Source organism: Tupaia chinensis, unplaced genomic scaffold (genome assembly GCF_000334495.1).
Source record: "Tupaia chinensis unplaced genomic scaffold, TupChi_1.0 Scaffold000185_1, whole genome shotgun sequence".
Taxonomy (NCBI): Eukaryota; Metazoa; Chordata; class Mammalia; order Scandentia; family Tupaiidae; genus Tupaia; species Tupaia belangeri.
In genome coordinates, this window is record NW_006159660.1 from 2,998,444 (window position 1) to 3,023,634 (window position 25,191).

Genomic DNA, 25,191 nt, shown 5'->3' on the forward strand with positions numbered 1-25,191 from the left:
AACCACCATGTCACCTGCTGGCCCTGCAATACCTAATCTTAACTTGAATGCAATCTGCTCTTAATTACTATATAAAAGAAAAGGTCTTACATATCAAAAAGCTATGGAAATTCAAATATAAAGACGGTCAGAGCAAGACACCTAAGAATAAAACAGCAATTCAATGCTATTTTTTAGAAAAAGAAATTTCGGCAATAAGGTTACACCCTAAAGAAGTAATTGTTGGGCCAGCTCTATGGCCTGGTGGTTAAGAAAGCCAGACCCCATATGGCTAACCACATGGTTCAAATCTTGGCCCTTGCAGCTTGAGAAATGTGCCAGATACAAGTGCCCAAAATCCTAATAGGTTGAAGACAAGGAGGAGGAGGAGGGACAGTACTGTGGGATCACTATGCACCCCCCTCTCCCTCTCTCTGAGCACATGGACCCTTTGGCAAAACCTTGAGAGAGAAAGAAATAATATCCTATCTTATGGCCATAGTAGCTGTGCCGTAGGTTAAAAGAAATAGTTTCATTTGAACTAAACTATTTAAGTGGAAATTAACTTAAAAATCTCTCAGTTATAAAAGGCTAAGTTCATAAGTTTATTTACCCTAAACTTACAAAAGTAAGAAATACCACTGCAATCTTGTGATGTTATCTTTTTTTAAAGAGGTTTTTGCCTTAGGGCTCATGTGCTCGAAGGGGAGAGAAAGACAGTGAGAGAGACAGAGACATCACCCGCTAGAGAGATGGCCACACCAAAATCCCTTCTTCTCCTGGGATCTTGGGCAAACATGCACATCCACCCAGTGTGATTTTGAAGCAACCAGGTCTGGGATTCGAGTCATGGCTATGTGGGAGTCCAATGACATAACTGCTATGCCATCTGCTGGGCTTGTAATCTTGTGATAATATCTTTATTTGAAGCAATATGGTCTTTCAGTACTCAAGCTTTAACATTTATATACATATATTTTATATATCAAATCAAATGTCAGAAGTTGTAAAGTTAAATGGCAATCCTGTTTAGTGAGAAGTATAAAACATTTAAGAAATGAATAAGCCTCTTTTAGGTTTTTGATTCGCTATAGAGCACTCGTGTTGGCAGGGGAGGGGGCCACACTATAATCCCTTCTCCTCCTAGGATTTTGGGAAGACACAAACATGGACCTACTGTGTTTATCAAGCCACCTAGTCAGGGAATCGAATCATGCAGCCAGCCATGTGAGACCATATTACTGACTGGACTCAGATCTTTCAATAATAAATAGTAAGAACCCCAATGTGGTAATTATGGGTACTACACCCATCTCAATCTATAGCGATTGTCAAAGGTTTTAATAATGGGGACCAGCAGGTGGCGTGGTGGTTAAGGTGCTGGACACTCCCACATGGCCTACCAGGGTTCAAGTCCTAAATCTGGTGGCTTGCTTTCTCACTTCCTCTCTCTCTCACTCTCACCCTCTATCTCTCTCTAGTCAAATTAATAAATAAATGAATGAATAAATAAAAAATAAAATAAATAATTATTTAAAAAAAAAAAAGGTTTTAATAAAGTCAATCATATCTTAAGAGTGCAGGGAGGGGAGTGCAGGCTGGCAGGTGGCATGGTGGTTACAGTGCTGGACTCCCAACGTGACTGACCATGGTTCCAGTCCTGGACCTGGTGGCTTGATTTCTCACTTTCCCTCTTTCTGTCTGTCTCTGGTCAAATTTTTAAAATAATAATGATGAATAAAATTATTCTTTTAAAAATAACAGTAAAATAATTCCTTTTTTAAAAAAAGAATTATTTTATATAGCTTTATTCATTTTTTATTTTGACCAGAGAGGGACAGAGAGAGAGAGAAAAAAAAGTGAGAAAATAAGCTGCCAGGTCCTGGACTCAAACCGCAGTCAGCCATGTGGGAGTCCAGCACCCTTAACAACCATGCCACCTGCCGGCCCCTAAAATAATTCTTAAAAAATAAAAAAAGAGTGCCTACAGGAGTATGAATTGCTATTTTACTTAAGTTCCTACTTTTAAGAAATATTTTAAACACATCACCGCAAAAAAAGTATTACCACTGGGTGAGCAAGGTGGGATAAAAGAAGAGGATGGCTACTACAACAATGCCGATTCTCAACTAATTATGCTAATAGAAGAAAAAGAAGTGGGAAAAAAAATAAGGAGGCACATTTTAGCTAAGACACTAAATATGCTCAGCAAGGAACCAGCAGTTGGTGTAATGGCTATGCCGCTGGACTTCCATGTAGTCTACCATGGTTCAAGTCCCAGACCCAGTGGCTTAAACTCATGCCGGGCGCATGTGCGTGTGTGCCCAAGATCCCGAGAGGAGAATGGAGAAGGGATTGCGGTATGGCCATCCCCCCACCCCGGGGGGGGTGTGTGTGTGATTTCTCACTTTCTGTCTCTCTGTCTGGCAAGCGCATGCGCCCTACAGCAAAAACCTCTCCAAAATAATGCTCACCAAATACTGACAAAAATAATTAACGAGAAAGCAAAATCTATTTTCTCCAGCCTCAAATGAGCAGCAGAAAAAAACAGGAAATAATAAAATGAGCCAGGGGAAGTCAGAAAACAAAGTACCAAAAGGCTAAAGACCGATTCATTCAGAGCCTATATAATCTACAGCTAACTGTAGACCAAATGATACACAATCAAAGAGGTAGGTTTTATGTCTATAATCCAAATTAAGAATATAAAAATATCACATATGACCTTAAAAGAAAAAAAAGGTGGCACCCTTTCAAGTTTAGAATCTTTTAAGAAATTCATGTTTGTGTGCATACATGTAAAATAATCGTGCATACTTTCAGGAATAAGCAAACCTGGTTAATCCTGTACATTAGAGAAGAAATTTGAAAGATTATCATGTTAAAAAATGGTGAGCAGCACTCAGCTGTGACAGTTTGTGACTGCTGTGCATTAAGTATGTACTTTTCCCAGATTCCTTCAAAAAAAATACATACCAATGCCACGATAGTCTACTATTCCCAATGAGACCTAGTGCCTACTGTTAAAAGGTCTTGTATCTAGTAACATTGTTAGGGAAGGGAGTAATAAGACTTATGTGATTATTTTACATTCATTATTTTTCCACTTGGAACAATTTAGGGCAAAAACAGTATCTTTGAGGTCAACAGGTGACCTAGTGGTTAAGGTGCTGGACTCTCAAAGAGCTGAGCATGGTTGAGTACCAGACCCCAAAGCTTGAATATTACGCCAGGTGTGTGTGAGTGCGTGCGTGCCCAAAATCCTAAAAGAATGGAGGAACAGGGATTGTGGCATGGCCACCCCCTCAAAAGGCGGGGAGGTGATTTCTCACTCTCTGTCTCTGTGTCTCTCTGGCAAGCATATCCACCCTATAGCAAAAAAATCTCTCTAAATAAAAGGTATCAGGACAAACAGATGGCATAATGGTTATGTCACTGGACTCCCACAGTCAACCACAGTTCAAATACTAGACCTGGTGGCTTGAAACTCACACCAGGTGCATGTGCACACATGCTCAAAATCCTGAGAGGAGAATGGAGAAGGAATTACAGTGTGGCCATCTCCCCTAGGGGGTGATTTCTTGCTTTCTTTCTCTTTGTCTCCCCAGGGAGTGCACAGGCATCTTATGGTAAATAAATACATAAAAGGGTTTTGTTTGTTTATCTTTTAAAGATTTCTGCCATACAGTGCATGTACTTGCTGGAGAAAGAGACAGACAAAGAGAGGCTAAGTTATAAATCATCTTAATTCCTCTCCTCCATTCCCTTCTGGAGATTGTGGTTACCATGTACAGGTACCTATTGCCTTAATCATCATATCCCCTGTTGGCCCCCAAAATGGTATCTTTTGAAACCACTAAGAATGTAACTGACATTCTATTCCTCAAAACTCCTCTCAGTGTACCATTACAGGAAAAAACCATCAGCAACTACCAGCTTCTATACTATATTCATGGTGACTAATATAAAAGGATTTCCATAAAAGGCCCTGGTTTGAGTAAGTCCACATACTCTTTAATTATAATTCCAAAGGGTATAAATGGCAATAAAATATTTTCATTGACCATTCCATTAAAATTTTTAGTTTTTGTTAACTTTAATTTTTGGTGTTTCTCACCTAAGAAACTGTAACTTCAGTTCTGGACAGTAGCTATAATCCATCTTCTCCTATAAAATTTTAAAGTTCAAAAGTAATTTTAAAAGGACAAGAAAATGACTTAAAAAAAATAAAAGAACTTAAGCATTCAACTACGTAATTCCTTCATGCCCATTAAACAAAATAGTGATAATGTGTTTTTATTTCTTCAATTAACTAATTAATTTATCTACCCATCCATTTATTAGAGTACCTACTATGTTCAGGCACTTACTCTTCTAGGCCTTTTTGGACAAGGGCAGTTATCCCTATTCTCCATAAGACTATAGTACAGGAAATCAAGCAAATAAGTAAATAGACAACTTCTCCTTGAAAGAGGACAAGTTTATATTCTGAATATACTAAAGTAATTTTAGAAAACAGATGATCTTTTTCATGACAAAATTCTATTGAAACATTTAACAAAGAGTCATTATAAACCAAAGCAAAAATGATATGATAAAACAAACTTACCAATAAGAAAATCAGCAAAAGGTAACATTAAAGAAAAGGTTATGAAAGAGGAATAATAAAAGAATTGTAGGCATCTAAAAGATATCCCTCATCACTTACAAGGAAACATAAATCCACACACAAAATATTTAAGGATTACAGAACACATTTTGCGAGATTAATCTTGCAGTATGGATAATCTCAAAACCTTTTAAGTGTGCATACACTCTCATCTGGCAATTACTTTTTCCGAGTTAAAAAAAAAAAGCCAACATTCTACACATATATTCAATATATTCTTTAACAAAAGATGTTTACAAGGATGCTCAATACAAGTATGCTCATAAAAGACAAAAAATATATACCCGCCAATGGGGTCATGAATGCACAAAAACTAAAGTTTTAAATATATTCATGCAGAGAAGACGTCAAAGTTCTACAAGGAAAACACAATTAGCATATATAACAATTCTCCTTTATGTATTTTATGAAATTTGGGGATCTGAACATTCAACACTGTATACTGTAAAAAATGACCTATTACAAACGGGAAAAGGGGTGTACTAGAAAAGATGAACCCTTAAACTTGTTGGAAAAATAATGAAATGCTACTTCTTAGTAAATATTGTTTTAAAAGACAACCGATACAAGTCAGAACTTAAAAATAAAAATTGAAACGACTATAAAAGTTCCAGCATAGTGATATATTATAATACAAACAAAAGGAATAAATTTTAAAATAAAAAATTTTAGAATCTATCACTTATTAAGATTTTGCTTGGGAACCAGCAGATAGCAGTGGTTACGTCACTGGAGTCCCACATGGCTGACAGGAATTCAAGTCATGTGTGCCCATGCCCAAGGTCCCAGGAGAAGAATGGAGATGGCACTGCAGTGTGGCCATCACCCCTGAAGGGGTGACTGCTTTCCCTCTCACTGTATTCTACCTCTCTTCCTCTCATTGGTGAGCACATATCACCTACAGCTAAAACCTCTTAAAAAAAAATAAGAAAATAAATAAATAAAAGATTCTGCCTGTTAAGGAAAATTAGTTATAAACCACCATTCTGAAAAATCAAATTAAAAAAAAAATTAAAATATACGGGGTTTGGGTCAGCTGGTGATAAGGAGCGTAAGGGAGCTGGATCCCACAAGGTCCAACTATGCCGTTCTAGTCCTAGACCCTGTGGTTTGAAAAACATGCTGAGCACAGGTGTGCGCATACCCAAAATGCTGAAAGGAAAATGGAGGAGAAAGTACTGCAGCATGGCCATCCCCCTAGAGGGTGATTCCTCAGTTTCATCCTCTGTCAAGTACACACACTCTTAAAGCCAATCTACCAAACAAATAAACAGAAAACTTATATTCAAAGATAAGAAACATTTAAAAAGCAATTGTAATTTTAAAGTATGCTTAGGCATTATTAATGACTGTTCAAATCATTTTCTGAAGTAGGTAAATTACTTGTTTTGCAGATTTAAAAATTATAAAAGTTCATTTATTTAATAACCTACCCATTTATAACTAATTCAACTTAATTTGAAAGAACTGAAGATGGCATTCACTATTATTAATTCACAATCAATTAAACTAGCTTAATATTGACAAAGCAGTAAGATAATTTAAACTGTTTCACCACTTAACTTAGTTTCCATTAATTTACTAAAATAAACAATGTGTCACTAAAATGTGTAAGTGCTATATGTGTACTGTTCATAAATATTATCCAAAAGTAGTAATCAGATCTTGTATATAGCATGTGGCTTCTTCTCAGTATATGCTTAAAAAAAAGTTAATAAGGATGAGGAAATACCCGCATATGGTTAAATAACTTCCACAGTACAACAGGATACACACAGTGAAAATAAGCCCAGTTTCCATCCCAGACTCCCAGGAGTAACCACAACTGATAGACTTCAAAGACAAAGCTATAATTTCTCTTTCAAAAACCATTTTAGTAGCAGATATGAAGCAAAAACATAAGGATCTGGAATTTTAAGCAACATTCCCACACTTAAAAAAATAGAGGACTATAACATATAACAAAGGGTTAATATTGGGTTGTCTGAAAAGGCATACCACATTTTTCCATAGAAAAAGCACATAAAGACTTTAAGAGTTATTTTAACTTTATTTATAATTTATTTTAATTTGATTGGTGAGGGAGGGGAGGGACGGAAAGAAAAAGTGAGAAAGCAAGCTACCAGGTCCGGGACTTGAACTGCGGTCAGCCATGTGGGAGTCCAGAGCCCTTAACCACCACACCACCTGCTGGCCCCCCATAATGACTTTTCTGACATTTTCTCATTTTTGTTTCAAACCACCTTTGATTAAATACCTAAAGAAAACAACCAAGACCACTTTTGCTACCTAAAAATTCAAATGACCTCTTCAAATAAAATCTACCCCTATGAATGTATGATCAGCATACCCCCAATGGATTATATTTGGTCTTGTCATTCAATACTCCAAAATGTGGGACCAGCGGATGGCATAATGGTTACATCACTGGACTCCTATGTAGTAGACTGCCATTCAAGTCCTGGACTGGGTGACTTAAACTCACACAGGGCACGTCTGCATACATGCCCAAGATCCCAAGAGGAGAATGGAGGAGAAAGGATTGCAGCTTGGCCATCCCCCTTGGGAGATGGTTTCTCATTTTCTGTCTGTCTCTTTCTGGCGAGCACATAGGCCCTATAGCAACCCCCCCCCAAAAAAAAAAACCCAAAATGTTAATGCCAAGCTAAATAGTGAACACTTCAACTTCCACTTAAACTTCACAAAAACAATTACCTACAAAAAAGAAGTTCTAAAAATACACAGTCCTAAAAATAAAGAATCTAAAATAATGAGACAAAGTAACATTTTTTAAAAGATCTGCAGAGTATCTTTATTGGTATTTTAATGTTTCATAAAAGGCTAAACATGTTTTACTTGTGGGGATGGAGAGCACTTCAGAAGAAAATTCTAATATAAACCTAAATAAAATACATCCATAAATTGGTATATTTCATTTTAAAATAAATGACTTCTCTAATTATATATGGGTTCTATGCAAAGTATAGATTAATAATAGCAAAAATAAAACAAAAAAGATAAATCATTAAAACATTTCCTGATCAATCTATGTTCCTTCCCATTGTCATACCAATTTAATAAAGTCTGAGTAATGCTGATACCCATAATTGTGGTTTAAGTTTTTTTAAATAAGCTATAAATATTCAAAATGCTTGAAAGGTAAAATCAACAACTATTATGTTACTAGAGACACAGACACAAAAATTCTAATAATTAATTACAAACCACCGGACTTGACTCATCAAAGCTTAAAATCCAAATTGTTCTTAAGTCTTAAAATAATAATATTAAGTGCATACCCATTAAATCCAGTGACAATTTTCAGTATTCTTTCCTTCATTTCATCAAAGGGAATATATTCGACATTAGGATTGGGAGGACCTCTTGGTTCAGGAGCCGAAGTTCTGAAATCATCCATCACTTTCTCCAGTTTGAAAATAAAATAGCCTTTAAATTGAGACCACTGAATCCTACAAGCAAAAGATTTAAGAAAAACATAGTTTTATAATTCTTGAAAGCAAAGCAAAATATAGATTACACCATGACACTAATGGTAACAAAACTTAGATGTGAATATGTAGTGAGAATATTTAGGAGCATGCATCAATCCTGAGCAATCTGACTCACAAGCTTCAAAATGATTGCATTCAACTCCCCAACTCCCCTGACCCAAACAAAATCCCAATTTCTGATTAAAATTTTTCAAATGAACACTCTCTGGCTAAAAGCCTAGGTGTGCTAGGTCCCATTATTAGCATTTTTAAAAAGACTATTTTGATTTTACTTTATTCTTCATTATAAACCTAACAAGGGAGGTGGTACTGCCCTATTTAAGACATGTGAAAACAAGTCCATATCACTACCACATCCAAGCTACAATGCTTACATGTACAAGAGTTTCTTGTCTTATCTGTTATTTAACAAACTTTAATCCCTTTTCTTTTGCTCTAACTAGTATCTTCAAGTTCTTTTGTCATTTAATTTGCTCTATCTAACCAATGTTTATAGTAAAGATACAGTTTCATTATGTACTTCCCATAACCATTTATTACAGTAACATAAAGATCTTTTTATCCCTCTTCCCTTACTTTTTTTTTGGGGGGGGGAGAGGTTTTCGCTACAGGGGCGTGCGCTCGCCAGACAGAGAGAGAGACATAGAGACAGAAAGCGAGAAATCACCCCCGAGGGGGGATGGTCACGCCACAATCCCTTCTCCTCCATTCTCCTCTTGAGATCTTGGGCCCGCACACACACGTGCCCGGCATGAGTTTTAAGGCACCGGGTCCGGGACGCGAACCGCGGTCGACTACGTGGGAGTCCAGCGACATAGCCATTACGCTAACTGCTGGTTCCCTCCCCTTACATTTTTGAACTAATATAAAATTTTGTGATGACATCTGTCTCAATAGCCTAAATTCCTGGAGATACAAGTCAAAAATACCAACCACCTCACCAACCAGACAGAGTCATTGGTGGCAGCAGATGGGATTCTTAACACAGGCTGACTATTTAAACATAAATAAAGACATTATGAGATTTATTTTATTTATTTCAGTAAATAAACGACACAAAGAGGACCAACAGTTAGCGTAATGGCTATGTGGCTGGACACCCATGTAGCCAAACGTGGTTCAAGTCCCGGACCCAGTGGCTTAAACTCACGCTGGGCGCGCGTGCCCAAGATCCCACGAGGGAGAATGGAGGAGAAGGGATTGCAGTGTGGCCATCCCCCCTGGGAGGTGATTTCTAGCTTTCTGTCTCTCTGTCTCTGTCTGTCTGGCGAGCGCACGCACCCTATAGCAAAAACCTCTCAAAAAATAAAAAATAAACGACACAAAGGAAGAAATACTATATAGTTCCACTTACTTACATGAGGTATCAAGTATATACTCAATTTCAAAGAGAAAAGGTAAAACGGTAATTGTCAGAGGCTGAGGAGAGGTAATATCAGAGTTACTGTTAACTGTATGCAGAGTTTCAGTGTGGAGAGATGAAAAAGTTCTGGAGCTGGATGGTACTACAACATTATGAATATACTAATTCCCAGTGAACTAGGATGGTTAAAATGGTAAAGTTTATGTGTATTTTACCTCAATAAAAAAATTTTGAAAAATGGACAAAAGATACAAATTTCCCAAAGACAATATGTGTAAGTGAAAAAAGATCAGCATTATTATACACTAGGAAAACACAAATAGACAGACATATCAATTTAACACCCACTAGAATGGATGTAATAAAAAAGATGGACAAAGTGTCGGCAGGTAGTGTAGTGGTTAAGGTTCTCTCTGGACTTGCACATGGCCAACCACAGTTCAAGTCCTGGACCTGGCAGCCTGAAACTCATGCTGGGCACCAAGTGTGTGCACAAAATCCCAAGAAGAGAGGGACTGCAGTGTGGCTATCTCCTCACGGGTGTTAACTTCTCATTTTCTATCTCTCCGACAAGCATAGTTCCCTATAGGAAAAATCTCTTTTTAAAAAAAAGATGGAAGAGCTAGTAATATTTTGACACAATAGTAAATTGTTGGAAACAGGTAAAGAATAAAGTTAATGCAGAGTTGACATGAGATCCAAGAATTCCATTCTATTAAATAAGTAAATCATATGATATGTAAATTTCATCTCAAATTGATGAGGATGTTTAGAGGCTATGCGCATGATTACTTATTTTCTCCTTTCTGTTGACTATTTTTTTTTCCTGGAGAGGTTTTTGCTACAGGGCGTGTGTGCTCTCCAGAAAGACAGAGAGAGACAGAGAGACAGAAAATGAGAAATCACTCCGGAGGGTGGGGGATGGCCACGCTGCAATCTCTTCTCCATTTGCCTCTTGGGATCTTGGGCACGCACACACATGCGCCCAGTGTGAGTTTAAGTCACTGGGCCCGGGACTCGAACGGGGTCGACTACATGGGAGTCCAGCGACATAGCCATTACTAGCTAACTGCTGGTCCCCTGTTGACTATCTTAAGGGGAATTAAATGTAAAAGCAGCAGCAACACATTATAGTTTCTGATATGTCTTATTTATTTTCTTTTTTTTAAAAGATTTATTTAATTTTATTTATTCATTCATATATTTTTACTTGACCAGAGAGAGGGGGAAAGTGAGAAATTAAGTCACCAGATCTGGGACTCAAACCCTGTTCAGCCATGTGAGAGTGTCTAGCACCCCAACCACCATGCTACCTGCTGGCCCCAATATGTCTCATTTGTGATTAATGTGTAACTGTCGATGGTTCCTAAAACTTATCTTTAAATTTCATGAGACTCCCCACACACATTTAACAAACATTTAAATATACCAGGAAAGGTTATACTTATCCTTTCAGTTTCGTAAATAAAGAATTCTTTTTGGGGCCAGCAGATGGGGTGGTGGTTTGGAGTGCTGGACTCCCACATGGTTGACTGTGGTTAGGTTATCCCTACTGGCAGCTTGCTTTCTCACTATCCCTTTCTCTCTCTCTCTCTCTCTCTCTCTCTCTCTCTCTGGTGAGCGCATAAACCCAATAGCAAATTAAAAAATAAAGGAAGAATAAACAAAATTTTTTAAATGAATTCTTTTTTGGGGATTGTTTCCCCCTTACATTTCTTTAATTTTATTTATTGCTAATTTTCAATTTGACTACAGACAGGGAAAGTGAGAGTGAGAAAGCAAGGTCCGGGACTTGAATCACAGTCATGTAGGACCAGCACCTTAACCACCATACTACCTGCTGGTCCCTTTTAAGGTAGTTTTAATAATCATCCACTAGGGAGAAGTCATCTACATCTGAGTTGTGAGCTGTCCCTTTCACAGTACTAGGGCAACTGACTATTTACCATTCCAATTTCATCCTCCAAACTCCAATATCTAGACAGCTCTACATATCGACTGTCTAGAAAGGTCTAGGAGCATCAGAGAAATCCTCAATTCTCACTGAACCAGCTGCACAAAGGGAGAAACTCTTCTTCAAAAAAATCTCACCTCAAACCTCTTTCTGTGGATACCACGTTGCAAAACACAGTAGAGGAGAGAAATTGGCACAGAATTACCTCACAATAAATGCAAGTATATGAGCTTACAATCACAGAAACCTCCAACAAATTAGTCAAAAGTGAATATGTGACCAAATGACTAAAATTCATACAAGAGAAACTGCATAGTGAGCAGCAGGGAGAAGGACAGAGCTGCAGAGAGGGGGCTCAGCCCTACCCACAGTCCTCTTGAGCTCTCAGTTGAAATCCTGCAGCTCAGCCCAGATGCCGTTCCAGAAGGCCTCTGTAATATATCCAGTTCCAACAATAGAAGTGCAGCTGCTTGGTGGGAATCAGGGAAACAGAACTACAGAGAGATTGCAGATAATCCCTCCTGTACACCTCTAAATGCTCAGATTTAACTCCAAGAAATCAGGAAGGAACATATAATCCATCGGATGATAAGAAACCAGAGCAGAGGCACAAAAAATATGAGAAACTAAGAAAATATGCCTTCCCCAAGGGAAAAGTATAACTCATCATCCACAGATGATACAAATATTGGATAATGAATTCAAAACACTCATAGTGACAAAACTGAGAGATGCAAGAAAAGAGAGACAATGAACACCATAAGATGCAAGAGAAAAGAGAGGAGTTCCAGGAGGTGAGGAAGTTCTTGCATGCTCTAAAAGAGGAAATACATACCATAAATACTGTTAGAGATGAAGACTGTAATATAGGAAATCTAAACCTCCCTGGTAAGTATTACAAGCAGATTAGAAAATGCAAAGAATAAAATCTCAGATGCAGAAGACAAAACCTTTGACCTAGAAAAATTCACCCAAAAAACTGAGAAAATAACTCAATAAAAGTGAAAATAATATACAAGTAATACTAGATACCATTAAAAGTGCCAACATCCTGATCATCAGTATCCCAGAAGGTGAAGAAACTAAGGGCATTGATAATCTCTTCCATGAAATCCTGGAAGAAAACTTTCCAAACCTAGAGAGGCACTCAAATATCCCAACCCAAGAAATACAAAGGACCCCACATAGAATTAATCAAGAAGATCTTCCCCCAGGCACATCATAGCCAGATTGACCAAAACCAAAGACAGAGAGAAGATACTAAATTTGGCAAGAGTGAAACATCAAGTTACTCTCAAAAGATATCCTTTTAAGGCTAAGGACAGATCTCTCATAGGAAACAATGTGAGCAACTAAAGAATGGGAAAGTATATTTAAAGTGTTACATGAAAAACAATTTCAGCCAAGAATACTATACTTGGCAACATTATCCTTCATGTGGGGGAAAAAAAAAAATTCTCAGATAAACAAAACCTGAAACAATTAACCAATACCAGACCAGCGCTCTCTGAGAAGTTCTGAAGGAATCTGATACCAGGAAAACTAAAGACAGATCCACAGAAATGGGGGGGAGGGGAGGCAACTTAATGACAGAGACAAGTCTGGAAAGATCAATAATAAAGTTGAACCTTAACTTCCAGAATTTAAATGGAAAGACATGAGTAACACTGCAGATTCAACAGAAGAGAGATTATTTACATGAGAATGAACTGGTGAAAGAGAACTTTTATGACTTTTGACTAAAACATTACTGATTTTCTTCTATGCTTTGTTTTTCCAGACTTAAGGTTTTCTTCTTCTTTTGAGCTTTTGATACATTCAGCAATATGTTTAATTTTTTCATTAAAAAATTTTTTAACTATTCTCCCTTGCTGACCTCTGGAATTGGAAAATATTTTGGAGTATTATTTTGTGACAGAATGGATTATCTGCATAAGTTCAGTAATATGTTGCCTTGTGTTAGAAATCGGAAATAATGGTTAAATCAATTAGTATTCTCATGGGGGCTTTGTGCTAATAACAGACCAAATTGAAATTAAATTCACTTTTATTAATTTTTTTCTCAAGTTAGTTTGGTAAAAGGGAGAATGGAGAGAGAAAATGCTTCAGAAGAAAAAGTACAGTGCACACTCATTACTAGATTTTAGCCTTGTCTGTTTTTTTTTTTTTTTGAGATTTCAGTACCTACCTACTTGTTTGAACAAAATCCTACCCCTTTTCCCAGCTTTAAGTCTTAAGTGAATTTTTCTTAACACTGTTTTGATTTATTAAAGCTAAAAAAAACTCTTCTAGAAATTAAAAAAAAAATCTCTATTTAATGACCACAGTAAGCTATAGTCACAGCTGGGTGCTACTTTATAGTATACTTATTCTACTCACTGAGTTTTATGGCTTAAAGCCAGAAACATGTTCACAGATTTCTATGTATCAACTGTACTTGTTATAGAAAGTATTTAGAGGGCTGTGGCCTGGAGGTTAAGGGTGATGGATTCCTACATGACAGACAGGTACAAGTCCCAGACCAGCAGCTTGCTTTCTCTCTCTGGTCAAATTTAAATAAGTAAATAAATAAAAATAATTCTTAAAAAAAAAGCTTTTTTAATAAAGAAAGTATTTCGATTAATTCTTATCGTTTGTGAATCAATAAAATGCGAAAAATAAATTAAAATAGAAAAAAAAATCATCCACTAGGGCTAGTAGGTGGTGTGGTAGTTAAGGTGGTCTGTGGTCTGAGTCTCAGACCTGTGGACTTGGAGAAAAAAAAAGTTATCTATCTACAAATAGATAAAAATATATCCTATATAGATACATAAAAAATATACAATATAAATGCACATGTATATGATATGTATCATCCACTAACTCATAATATTTTATGAATTCAAAATCCCATATTCACAAGGTTCTTTTTTATACTCCATTAACTACTTGACATGACATCCAAAAAACCCAAAGTACATGAGTAGGAATAGCCAAACAAGAACTGAGAGACCCCAGGTATGGGAAATTATGGAGAGCTTCAAAAACTGACATTAACTCATGGGACAATAAGCCCCACAGGACTGCAAGTAGCATTCAGGTGCTGGACTCCCACATGGCTGACCACAGTTTAAGTCCCAGATCTGGTGAGTTGAGGATCAAAACAGGTACATGTGCACATGTGCACACATGCCCAGAATCCCAAGAGGAGAGTGGAAAAGGGTGTGCAGTATGGCCATCCCCTCTGGAAGGTGGCTTCTCATTTCACACCTCTGTCTCTTTCTCCCCTGTGAGCGCACCCTCACTATGGCAAAAACCAAAAGAAAAAAATTAAGCCCCAGAAACTGCCATGTATTATGTAGACATTACATTTCAAGTTTCAAATGCATCAAGCAATTATTCTACATTAAATTCAAGAAATGAAATTCAAGAGATACTACTCCATATGCAGATAGGGAGGAGACAAAAGCCTCTACCAAATGTGAAAGATGTTGCTTTTTGCTAGGACACAACTATCTGATGAAAACAAAATCAGAAAATGCTTACCCAAAAAAACGATATAATTCAGACACAAAAACAGGCTATGAATAAATCGGCTGTAAGTTTAGCAACAAAAATAATTTTCTCAGGAAGTTATTTACTAAATAAAAAATTTAGAAAAGAAACACCACTTAGTTTTCGATATGAAAATGAAATTAAACAGATGCTCATGAACACACACCTTTTCAACTTTAGAAACAATTTCTCCACATAAAATTTATGGATACCCCTCTATGGAAAGCAGCCAATATGAGCAAACAGGGTGACCTTTAGCGACATGCAGAATAGCACTTCATTTGCATGGCTACAGAAGTATTTGCATAGGAAAAGTTGCCTGTTGTTGTCCTTGGCTTTTGGTTATCTGCCTTGACACCTGACACCAGGTAGGTATAGGGTGAGAAGCCACATATATTTATCAGATTTTGCCCCAAAAAGATCAGAGGAATTACATGGAGCCAGCCATCCAGTCTTTTTGCAACTTCAGATGATTTACATCCAAAACCAACTGGCTTTGCATTCTATTTCCTCTTACCCCATTTTCTGTCCTTTAATGGTTGCAGCCTTCTCCATCGGAGAAGTTGGGCCCATGAACTTTGTGTTTATTTCTAATCTACAGCCTCTCCCACGCAGAATTCCTGTTCTGCAGAGAGGATCCCAGTTATCCCCCGCCCCCCAAACAATATGCTCCAAATTTAAACCTACTTGTTCGAAATTTAACTCAAGAATTCACTGAAATTTATTATCGACTGATTTTGTTTTAGGTAGCCCAATAACTTTTTTCAGTAGTCTTGCCTCCCTTCAGTTCCTTTTCTAATCTTCTCCTTAACTTTTCCCTTTCTACAAATTCTCTAGAAAAGGAAAACAGTTCATATCACTAATAAATACAATATCCCGCCAAACTAGGAATTGATCTTTTTTTCCCTCTCCAAAGAAACGCACAATTCCATATTAAAACATGCTCCTCTCACAATTCTCTAAAGGTTAAAGGTATTTTTCAGAGGCTCAAGGATAGAAACTCCATCTTTTTTTTTTCAGTTAATATCTTAACTATCAATGGTCAGTAGCCACCACCCTAACTTTCTACCTCCTACAATTACAAATTCTTCTGGGTCACTTACAAAGTCATGATGCACGCAAAACTGCATCATGACTTTTCTGTGGACCCAGTATCACTTTCTATTCAGCCTAATTAATTACACTGCACACAAAACTGTAGAGAAGCTAACACAAGAGAGCCATGGGGAGCTTTACAACTTAGGAGCTACTCCAGGAGATAGTAAATACTGCGACATTTGTAAACATCAAATGGAAATATGAAAAGAATGAATGAGTAAAAAGAAATCTCCAAGAACTGCAAGCACTCAAGAAAGGTGTCTCTCTCTTTCTGGTCAAATTGAAATAAATGAATGAATAAATACAATTAAATAAATAATTCTTAAAAAAAAAAAAAAAAGAAGAAGAAAGGTGACAGGTTTTTGTTTTTAAGAGGTTTCTGCTTTAGGGCATGTGTGCTCCTCAGTGACAGAGACAGACACAGACACCGTGAGAGGGAAAGTGATAAATTGCCCCTGCCAAGCCATAAGCCCTTCTTCATTCTTCTCCAGGGATGTTAGGCACGCGTGCACACACGGCCAGCATGAGTTTCAAGACACGGGTCCACGTGGGAGTACAGTGACAGAACTGCTACACCATCTGCTGGCCTCAAGGGACAGGTTTAATTTTTAAAAGGCAGATATTTGAGGGCCAGAAGAAATCATAGAAGATAAGGCAGCTGGGTTCCATGTGGCCAATCACACAATTTGAGTCCTAGACCCGGTAGCTTAAAAAAAAAAAACATGCTGGATGAGCGTGCGCGCGTGTTCCCAAAAACCTGAAAGGAAGATGGAAAAGTGACTGGCTTTCCTCCCTCCTCTCTTCTTTTTTTTCTCTCTCACACACTCTACAGGAGGGAAAAAAGGCAGATACTTAAATGACAAGACTTACTATATTAATGAGCTACCTTTATTATGATTGAGGCAAACAAAAAAAAAAGTATGTTTATTCTGAATCTAATTAAATGAGCGTAAAATACTTGCAAAACTAAGGACACATACATTTTTAAAACAAAATGACATTTTTTCTTTTTTAATTTACCAGAGGATGTGTGCACTTGCTAGTGTGTGTGGGATGAGAAAGCACCCTCATGGGGGGAAGGGGGATGGCTGCACATGCACGCGCGCGCGCGCACACACACACACACACACACACACAAACCCAGTGTTTCTCAAGGCACCAGGACCCAACCACAGACATGTGGGAATCAGCCCTCTCAAGTACTATGCCACCAACTGACCCCATTAAACGACATCAAGAATTTTTAGACAAATTATTCCCTCAGAAAACCTCTATAAGTGGCCCAAACAAGAGAAGGGTCCTCTTGCATTATCATACCATGTCATATTATTATTTTACTAACTAAACATTAAAATATATCAGCAGAATAAAACAAAGAGCCCAGAAGCAGACACACATGGAAAGACAGACCAGAGTCAGCAAATAATCTGAGAAATATTAATACTACTACAAGATTTTGCTGGAGCTTAAAAATAAAAGAGATACTGTCTGATTTTTCTTTTCTATTTTATCAATAATAGCCTTTACAAAGTAAACTTTAAAAACACGAAATAGAGAGACCAGCGGATGGCGGATTGGTTTTATGCTGGACTCTCATGTAGTTGACTGCAGTTAAAGTCTTGGACCCAGTGGCTTGAAACTCATGCTGAATACAAGTGAGTGTCTGCCCAAAATCCAGAAAGGAGGATGGAGAAGGGCTTGCGGCCCGGCTATCAGCCTGGGGGTGATTTCTCACTTTCTGTTTGTGTCTCTTTGGTGAGTGCATGTGCCCTAGAGTAAAAATCTCTCTCTCTCTCTCTAAAAAACAAAAAAAGGAACAAAACAAACAAACAAACAAAACCTAGGTGTCAGCAGATGCATGGTGGTTAAGGCCCTGGACACATGGCCAACCACAGTTGGGAGTCCTAGACTCGGTGGCTTGCTTTCTCACTTTTCCTCTCTGACTCTATCTGGTCAAATTAAAATAAATGAATAAATAAGATTAAATACTTTTTAAAAGCTAGAAAAATTTAAATGATCAATAATTTGTCTATTCAGTAATCACTCTAAAAGAACATTTCAGTAAATTTATTACCAATCTCCATTCTATTCCATTTATTCATTTAACAGAATTTGACACCCTAGTTTAATATCCCTTTTACCCTCATCTAATTCATTGTGGGTATTTTTGAAGTAGTCTTTGAAAGCAGGATTAGTAATTGCATTACAGATTTGTTCCATGATTTATTTAACAACCATAATTATAAAAAGATTTAGATCACTTACAGCTCATTACAATTGAAAATAACTCTGTGGTTAATATCCTAATAGGTATCTCTTTATCACCTTAGGATAGATTTTTCTAAGTGGAATTACTGAATCAAAAGTATAAAGTGTATGTATCAAGATCTTTGATTAGACCATCAAAAAAAAAAAAAAAAAAAAAACCAATGCAGGGGACCAGCAGTTAGCATAATGGCTATGTCGCTGGCCTCCCATGTAGTCAACAGCGGTTCGCGTCCTGGATCTGGTGGCTTAAAGCTCACACCGGGCGTGTGTGCGTGCGTGCCCAAGATCGGAGAGGAGAACGGTGGAGAAGGGATTGCGGCATGGCCATCCCCCCGGGGGGTGATTTCTTGCTTTCTATCTCTCTGTCTGGTGAGCGCACGTGCCCCATAGTAAAAATCTCTAAAAAACAATGCAATGTCTCACTTACTTTACACTGCTATATATAATGGACAGAAATACTTATTTTAGGGACCTGCAGTTGGTGTAATGGCTATGTCGCTGGACTCTGATGTAGTCGACTGTGGTTCAAGTTCTGGTTTAAACTCACGCCAGGCAGGTGTGCATGCGTGCTCAAGATCCTGAAAGGAGAATGGAGAAGGGACTGTGGCATGGCCATCCCCCGTGGGGGAGTGATTTCTCGCTTTCTGTCTCTCTTTCTGGGGAGTGCTTGCACTCTACAGCAAAAATCCCTCAAAAACAAACAAACAAAAACGTATTTTACTTCTTCCACTGCATCTATGTTTATTGGCCACAAGACATTTCTTTCATGTGATGAAAGTTCTTTGTAATCCTTCATATCACAAGGTTTTTCAACTTCAGCACTACTGACATTTGAGCCAGTTAATTCTTTTTTTACTAGGCTATATGATGCTTGCACTTGCTGAGAGAAACAGAGAGAGAGAAAGAGAGGGAGAAAGCACCCCGCTGGGGTATGCCCATGCTGTAACTGAAGCTCAGTATAAACTTGGGTTTCTTTCTAGGTGACTTATATATTCATAATAAGGATTCTAACAAGCCTAGAGATTCAAGTTACTACCCACTGACCAACCTCTCCCTACCAATGAACAGAACAAAACCGAAGTTCAAGAAAGTGTTCTAGCTAAGAAGACATGCTTAACTCAGTTCGCCTTTGAGCCCTTACTGAAAAATCTCTTTAAACCTATCCATGCACCAACACAGACCCTTTCGTTTCTCATAAGCAGATGCACCGAAGATTCATCCTCTTTTTCAACAGCAGCTCAAGCTAAAGACAGCCAACTGAGATGCACTGAGTTTAATTAATTAGTATTTGCCTAATGGGTGAAGTAGATCTAATTTTCTCCCTACTACTAAGGAGTGTGCATCTCCCCATTTTCATCACTGCTGCTACGCTTCATCCACAATACAGCTGCTACCAATTCCAATTTTTCATCAGCAGGGACAGGTCTATTCCTTGAGCCTCCAAATTTCCAGAGCCTAGGCAGGCCTTTGTTTCACTCTATCAATTTAGCTCCTAACAGATCCCCTCATGGTTGACCATGGTTTGGTTCCTAGATGAGTGGCCTGGGGCAGGGGGTATCACTCCAGGAGTGTGTGCATACTTGCCCTAAAATCCCAAGAGGAAAGTGAAGAAGAGATTATAGCATGGCCTAACTCCCCGCCCCGCCGCCGTGGGGGGGTGGGGGGTCGGGGGGTCCCTCTCACTATTGCTTTGTTTATCTCCAGCAAGTAAAAGCGCTCTAAAGCAATAACTTAAAAAAAAAAAAAAAAAAAAAAAAGACTAATCAGTAGTTGAAAAATCCTCAAAAAAAAATAAGACATTAATCCTTGACCTACAAAGTAGTTTGGAAAATAAGATACACAAATATTAAACAGAAAACAAGTCATCACAGACTAGTAATTGCCAAGGTTTAGTGACAGTACTGATGCAGAAACAGTTGGTAGTCCCTAGTCTCAGGACCTTATAGACTCACAGAGTAGACAAAGAGAAGCTTACATTTTTAATGTATCATGGCAAGTTTTTGGATATGTATTAGTTTCTTGTTAACAGATAATATAAAAAGTCTGAAGGAAAGGGAAGAAGGGAATTTGTCCTGTCACCCAGCTGGGCTATGGGGGGCAGCTTTAAATTTTTAAGGACTTTAGGATCCACCAGAGAGTAACCCTGGCAGGTACAGCTGATTGTTCCAGGAACATTCATCTTTCCAGCAATGGTTAAGGCTTCAGAAACAGAAGCCAAGTCACAAAACAGCCAGTATTTTCAACATTTTGATAATATAGAGGGACTTTTTTTTTTTTTGAGAGGTTTATCGCTATAGGGCACGTGTGCTCGCCAGACAGACAGAGAGAGACATAGAGACAGAAAGCGAGAAATCACCCCCCAGAGGGGATGGCCACGGCGCAATCCCTTCTCCTCCATTCTCCTCTCAGGATCTTGGGCACGAACGCACACGCGCCCCGCTTGAGTTTTAAGCCTCCAGGTCCAGCACGCAAACCCCGGTGGACTACGTGGGAGTCCAGCAACATAGCCATTACGCTAACTGCTGGTTCCCGAGGAACTATTTTCCGGCCAGCCTTACATCAGAGTCTTATAAACTGGCAATCACTCTGAAGGTATTTATATGACTGCCCAATGCCCAGTAATTTTGTCTGATAAAGTTAGTTTTAGGGACAAGAGTGTCTTGAAAAAAAAAAAAAAAGAAAGTCTGCATTACTTACCATTCCAACCTGAAAGAGCATAATATAGGTATTTCCTAGCCAATGCACCAAAATATGACATGTGAAGGTGGGGATACAGGGGTGATCCGGCCTACACTCACAGTGAGACACGGGTTTCTGTCCCATGCTTAGGAAGAATTAGAGGTGTGGACACAGGAGAGTAGGTAAACCAAAGCAGGGAGTTTATAAAAGGAGGAAGAAAACAGAGTTCCCTAGAAAAGAGGAGTCCCAAAAAATGAGTTGCCAAGGTAGAACTCTGGCAAGGGGTTTTTATTTGGGTCAGGAAGGGTTGTGTCTGGACTTGTTTTAGGTGGGGATTGTGTAGGCATTCCCCTCCTGGTGGGGAGAGGCACATGCTGGATGGGTCTAGTTATTCTAATTTTGGAGTAGTACAAAGGTCAGTAAATTCTTTATCTAGAAGCCTTGGGCTGTGAGTTATTGAAGAACAAGATTTACAAGTCTAAGGTCAAAAGAATATGGTGACTGGGAGAAGAGAAACATGGTGACTGTCAAGAGTCAAACGGGGGGGGGGGGGAGGGGGGGGGGGGGGGGGTCAGCTCCTATAAATGGGGTCTAACGCCTATCTCAGTATAAGTATATAAAAAAATCACTGTAGTTACTAGTCATCTAGGAAAGATTTAAGGACAGAGTTGGAACTTTAAGGTGGAACTTAAAAAAAAAAGTATAGATTAAAGGAGTAAGAAAGGTAGAGGACTAAACTAAGGCTAAAAGCAGTTTAACATAAATAATAAATTTCTCAAACTATTGACATTTTGAGTCAAAGTAGTTAAAGCCATCCTGTGTGTTGTAGGACATCTACAACAGCACTGAACTCTACCTGCCTGAGGCCAGTGGGTACCACCCCACACCCACTCCAAGTGGTAACTACCCAAAATTCTCCACACAGAGAAAACTTCCCCTACTTGAGAATCACAATACACAATCCATTTTGTTTAGAATTATATTGGTTCCTGGAAAATAAGGCTGTAAAAATTACCATTGGAGTAATACCTAGTACAGTTGTTCTTCAGCATCCATGGTGATATGCTCCATGACCCCTCATAGATACCAAAATCCATCATGCTCACATCCCATATATGAAACAACAAAATATTTGCATATAACTCAAGCATACCCTCTTGTATAATTTAAATATTCTCTAAAGATTACTTATAATACCTATTATAATACTTATAATACAATGTAAATGTTATGTAAATAATTGTTACACATTCCACTGTTTTCTTTTTATTATTTTTAAGTTGTACATTTTTTCCTCCAAAATATTTTCAATCCATGATTGGCTGAATTCCCTCATGAGGATTCCACAGATACAAAGAGGCAACTGTACATATGTAATTTCAAAAGAGCTGAAGTTCTAAAATGCAGATGATTGACTTAAAATATGAACTAGATTCCATGAGTCACTTTTAGTTTACTAAGTTATGTGTTATATATAGATCTGTCCACGACTTTTTTTTTCTTAGGTGCAGTCTTTTGTTTATTAAGGAAGATGAAAGAAGGCAAGAAGGCCCACTCGAAGCACTCACTGTGGCTCTCTAGGAAGAAAGGTTAAAAACCTTCAATAAATGCCTTTATTTCCAGCTGAGAAGTGAGAAGAGATTGACTTGGGCCTGCCTTCTAGATCTCTCAGATGACCATCACAGAGCCATATTTAGTCCTTGAGGGTCAGTCAAGTCCTCCAGGCATTTCACACAGGCAACATGGGACCTGCTCCTTGGGTTTCACAGACAGGCTTGTCTCCATCACCTTATGGATAAATTTGCCAGGGCCACATTCAGGTTCAGCTGGCTGACCTGCTTCACGAAATTAAAGGCAAGTACAAAAGTCAAGATGGGACCTGAAATGCATGTCTTGCTTTCTGACCCCTCCTGATCCAACTTTTCCAGGGCCACACCTGGGTCCTAGGTATTGATAACTAACTCTACCCTTCCAATCCCCACCCTGGAACTACAGAATCTACTCCACAATCAGGAAGAAGCAAGTGTTCTACCAGATGCCTAAAAATAACCACAGATGCAAGAAATAAGAAATAAACCAAAGAAGGGCAGTAACTCCTCACCAACAATAAATAACGTGGAGGAAATCAATAAAATATCAGAAAAGAATTCGGAATATTAATAATAAAACTGAATGAGACATAAAACAGACCTAGGATATAAGAAGATCACTTCCAGACAAGAAGGAGCTCTATAATGAGCAGACATAATGAAAAAAGAATCAAACAGAACTTCTGAACACAAAGGATACAAAAAAGAAAATGAAAACATCTCTCGGGGCCAGCAGGTGGTGTGGTGATAAAGGTAGACTCCCACATAGCCTACCATGGTTTGAGTCCCAGACTTGGTGGCTTGCTTTCTCACTTTCCCTTTCTCCCTCTGGTCAAATTTAAAAATAACAAATATAATTAAATAATAACATGTTAAAAATCTATCAACGGTATTAACAGGTAAGACCACGCACAAGAAAAAATTTCCAGTCGTCAAGACCAAACTTCCAATTTAGTCCAAGTCACCCAAAAAAGCAAAACAAAACACACACGTGCGCACACACACACACATTAAAAATGAGGATGGGACCAGTAGATGGCGTAATGGCTATGTTGCTGGACTCCCACGTAGTCAATCACGGTTCAAGGCCCGGAACTGGTGGCTTAAACTCTTGTGTGCCTATATGCCCGAGATCCCTAGAGGAGGATGGAGAAGGGACTGCGGTGTGGCCACACCCCCTGGAGGGTAATTTCTCACTTTCTGTCTCTGTCTTTCTGGAGAGCGCACATGCCTTATAGCAAAAACCTCTCTAAAACAACAACAAAAAAAAAGAGGATGGGGGCCAGGAGGTGGTATGGAGGTTAAGACGGCTAGCTCTTATATGGCTGACTTCACAGTTTGAGTCCCGGATCAGGCAAACAGAAGAAATTAAAAATGAAAATAAAACAATTTCTTGGGGGGTCGGCAGGTGGCATTGTGGTTAAGAGTGCTGGACTCCCACATGGCCAACAGCATGCAGTTCAAGCTGTGGACCTGGCAGCTTACTTTCTCACTCTCTCTCTCGCTGAACTAAAATAAATAAATAAATAAATAAATAAATAAATGTATGTCAATGAAAATAATTCTTTAAAAAAATTTATTAAAGGGAACCAGCAGTTAGCGTAATGGCTATGTTGCTGGACTCCCACGTAGTCGACCGCGGTTCGTGTCCCGGATCTGGTGGCTTAAAACTCATGCCGGGAGCGTGTGCGTGCGTGCCCAAGATCCCGAGAGGAGAATGGAGGAGAAGGGATTGCGGCGTGACCATCCCCCCTGGGGGGAGATTTCCTGCTTTCTGTCTCTATGTCTGTCTCTGTCTGTCTGGCGAGCGCACGCGCCCTACAGTGAAAATCTCTCCAAAAAAAAAAAAAAAAATTTATTAAAATAAATTTCTTGAAACAAGTGATAACGAAGTCACAATTCTCCATAATCTCTGGGACACTGTAAAGCATATCTAAGAAGAAAGTTTATAGCAATTAGTGTGCACACACACACACACTACAGTAAATAAATAAAATAATAGAAATTAAATAACCTAACAAGATATCTCAAAGAACTGGGAAAACCAAGAACAATAAAAACAAAAACTAGAAGTACCATCAGAAAAAAAAAAAAAAGTTTAAAGCAAAAATAAATGAGGGACCAGCAGTTAGCGTAATGGCTATGTCGCTGGACTCCCATGTAGTGGAACGCGATTTGCATCCCGGACCGGGTGGCTTAAACTCACGCCAGGAACATGTGCGTGTGTGCCCAAGATCTCGAGAGGATAATGGAGGAGAAGGGATTGCGGCATAGCCATCCCCTCTGGGGGGTGATTTCTCCCACATAGTCGACTGTGGTTCAAGTCCCGGACCCGGAGGCTTAAAACTCACGCCAGGTGCATGTGCATGTGTGCCCAAGATCCCGAGAGGAGAATGGAGGAGAAGGAATTGTGGTGTGGCCATCTCCCCTGGGGGGTGATTTCTTGCTTTCTTGTCTCTCTGTCTGTCTGGCAAGCACATGCGCCCTATAGCAAAAACCTCTCCAAAAAAAAAAAAGCAAAAATAAATGAAACAGTAAAAGAACAA

At 38.6% G+C, this 25,191-nt stretch overlaps 1 protein-coding gene across 1 annotated transcript in view; it reads right to left on the reverse strand.

The window, feature by feature from the left end:
• Positions 1-25,191, reverse strand: part of PPP4R2 (protein phosphatase 4 regulatory subunit 2) — a gene marked incomplete at its 5' end in the record, with an annotated part of 71,006 nt that overhangs the window by 12,270 nt on the left and 33,545 nt on the right. The window contains 1 exon segment of the mRNA XM_006146708.3: positions 7,948-8,118. Within this exon segment, the coding sequence (XP_006146770.2) occupies positions 7,948-8,118 (171 nt within the window).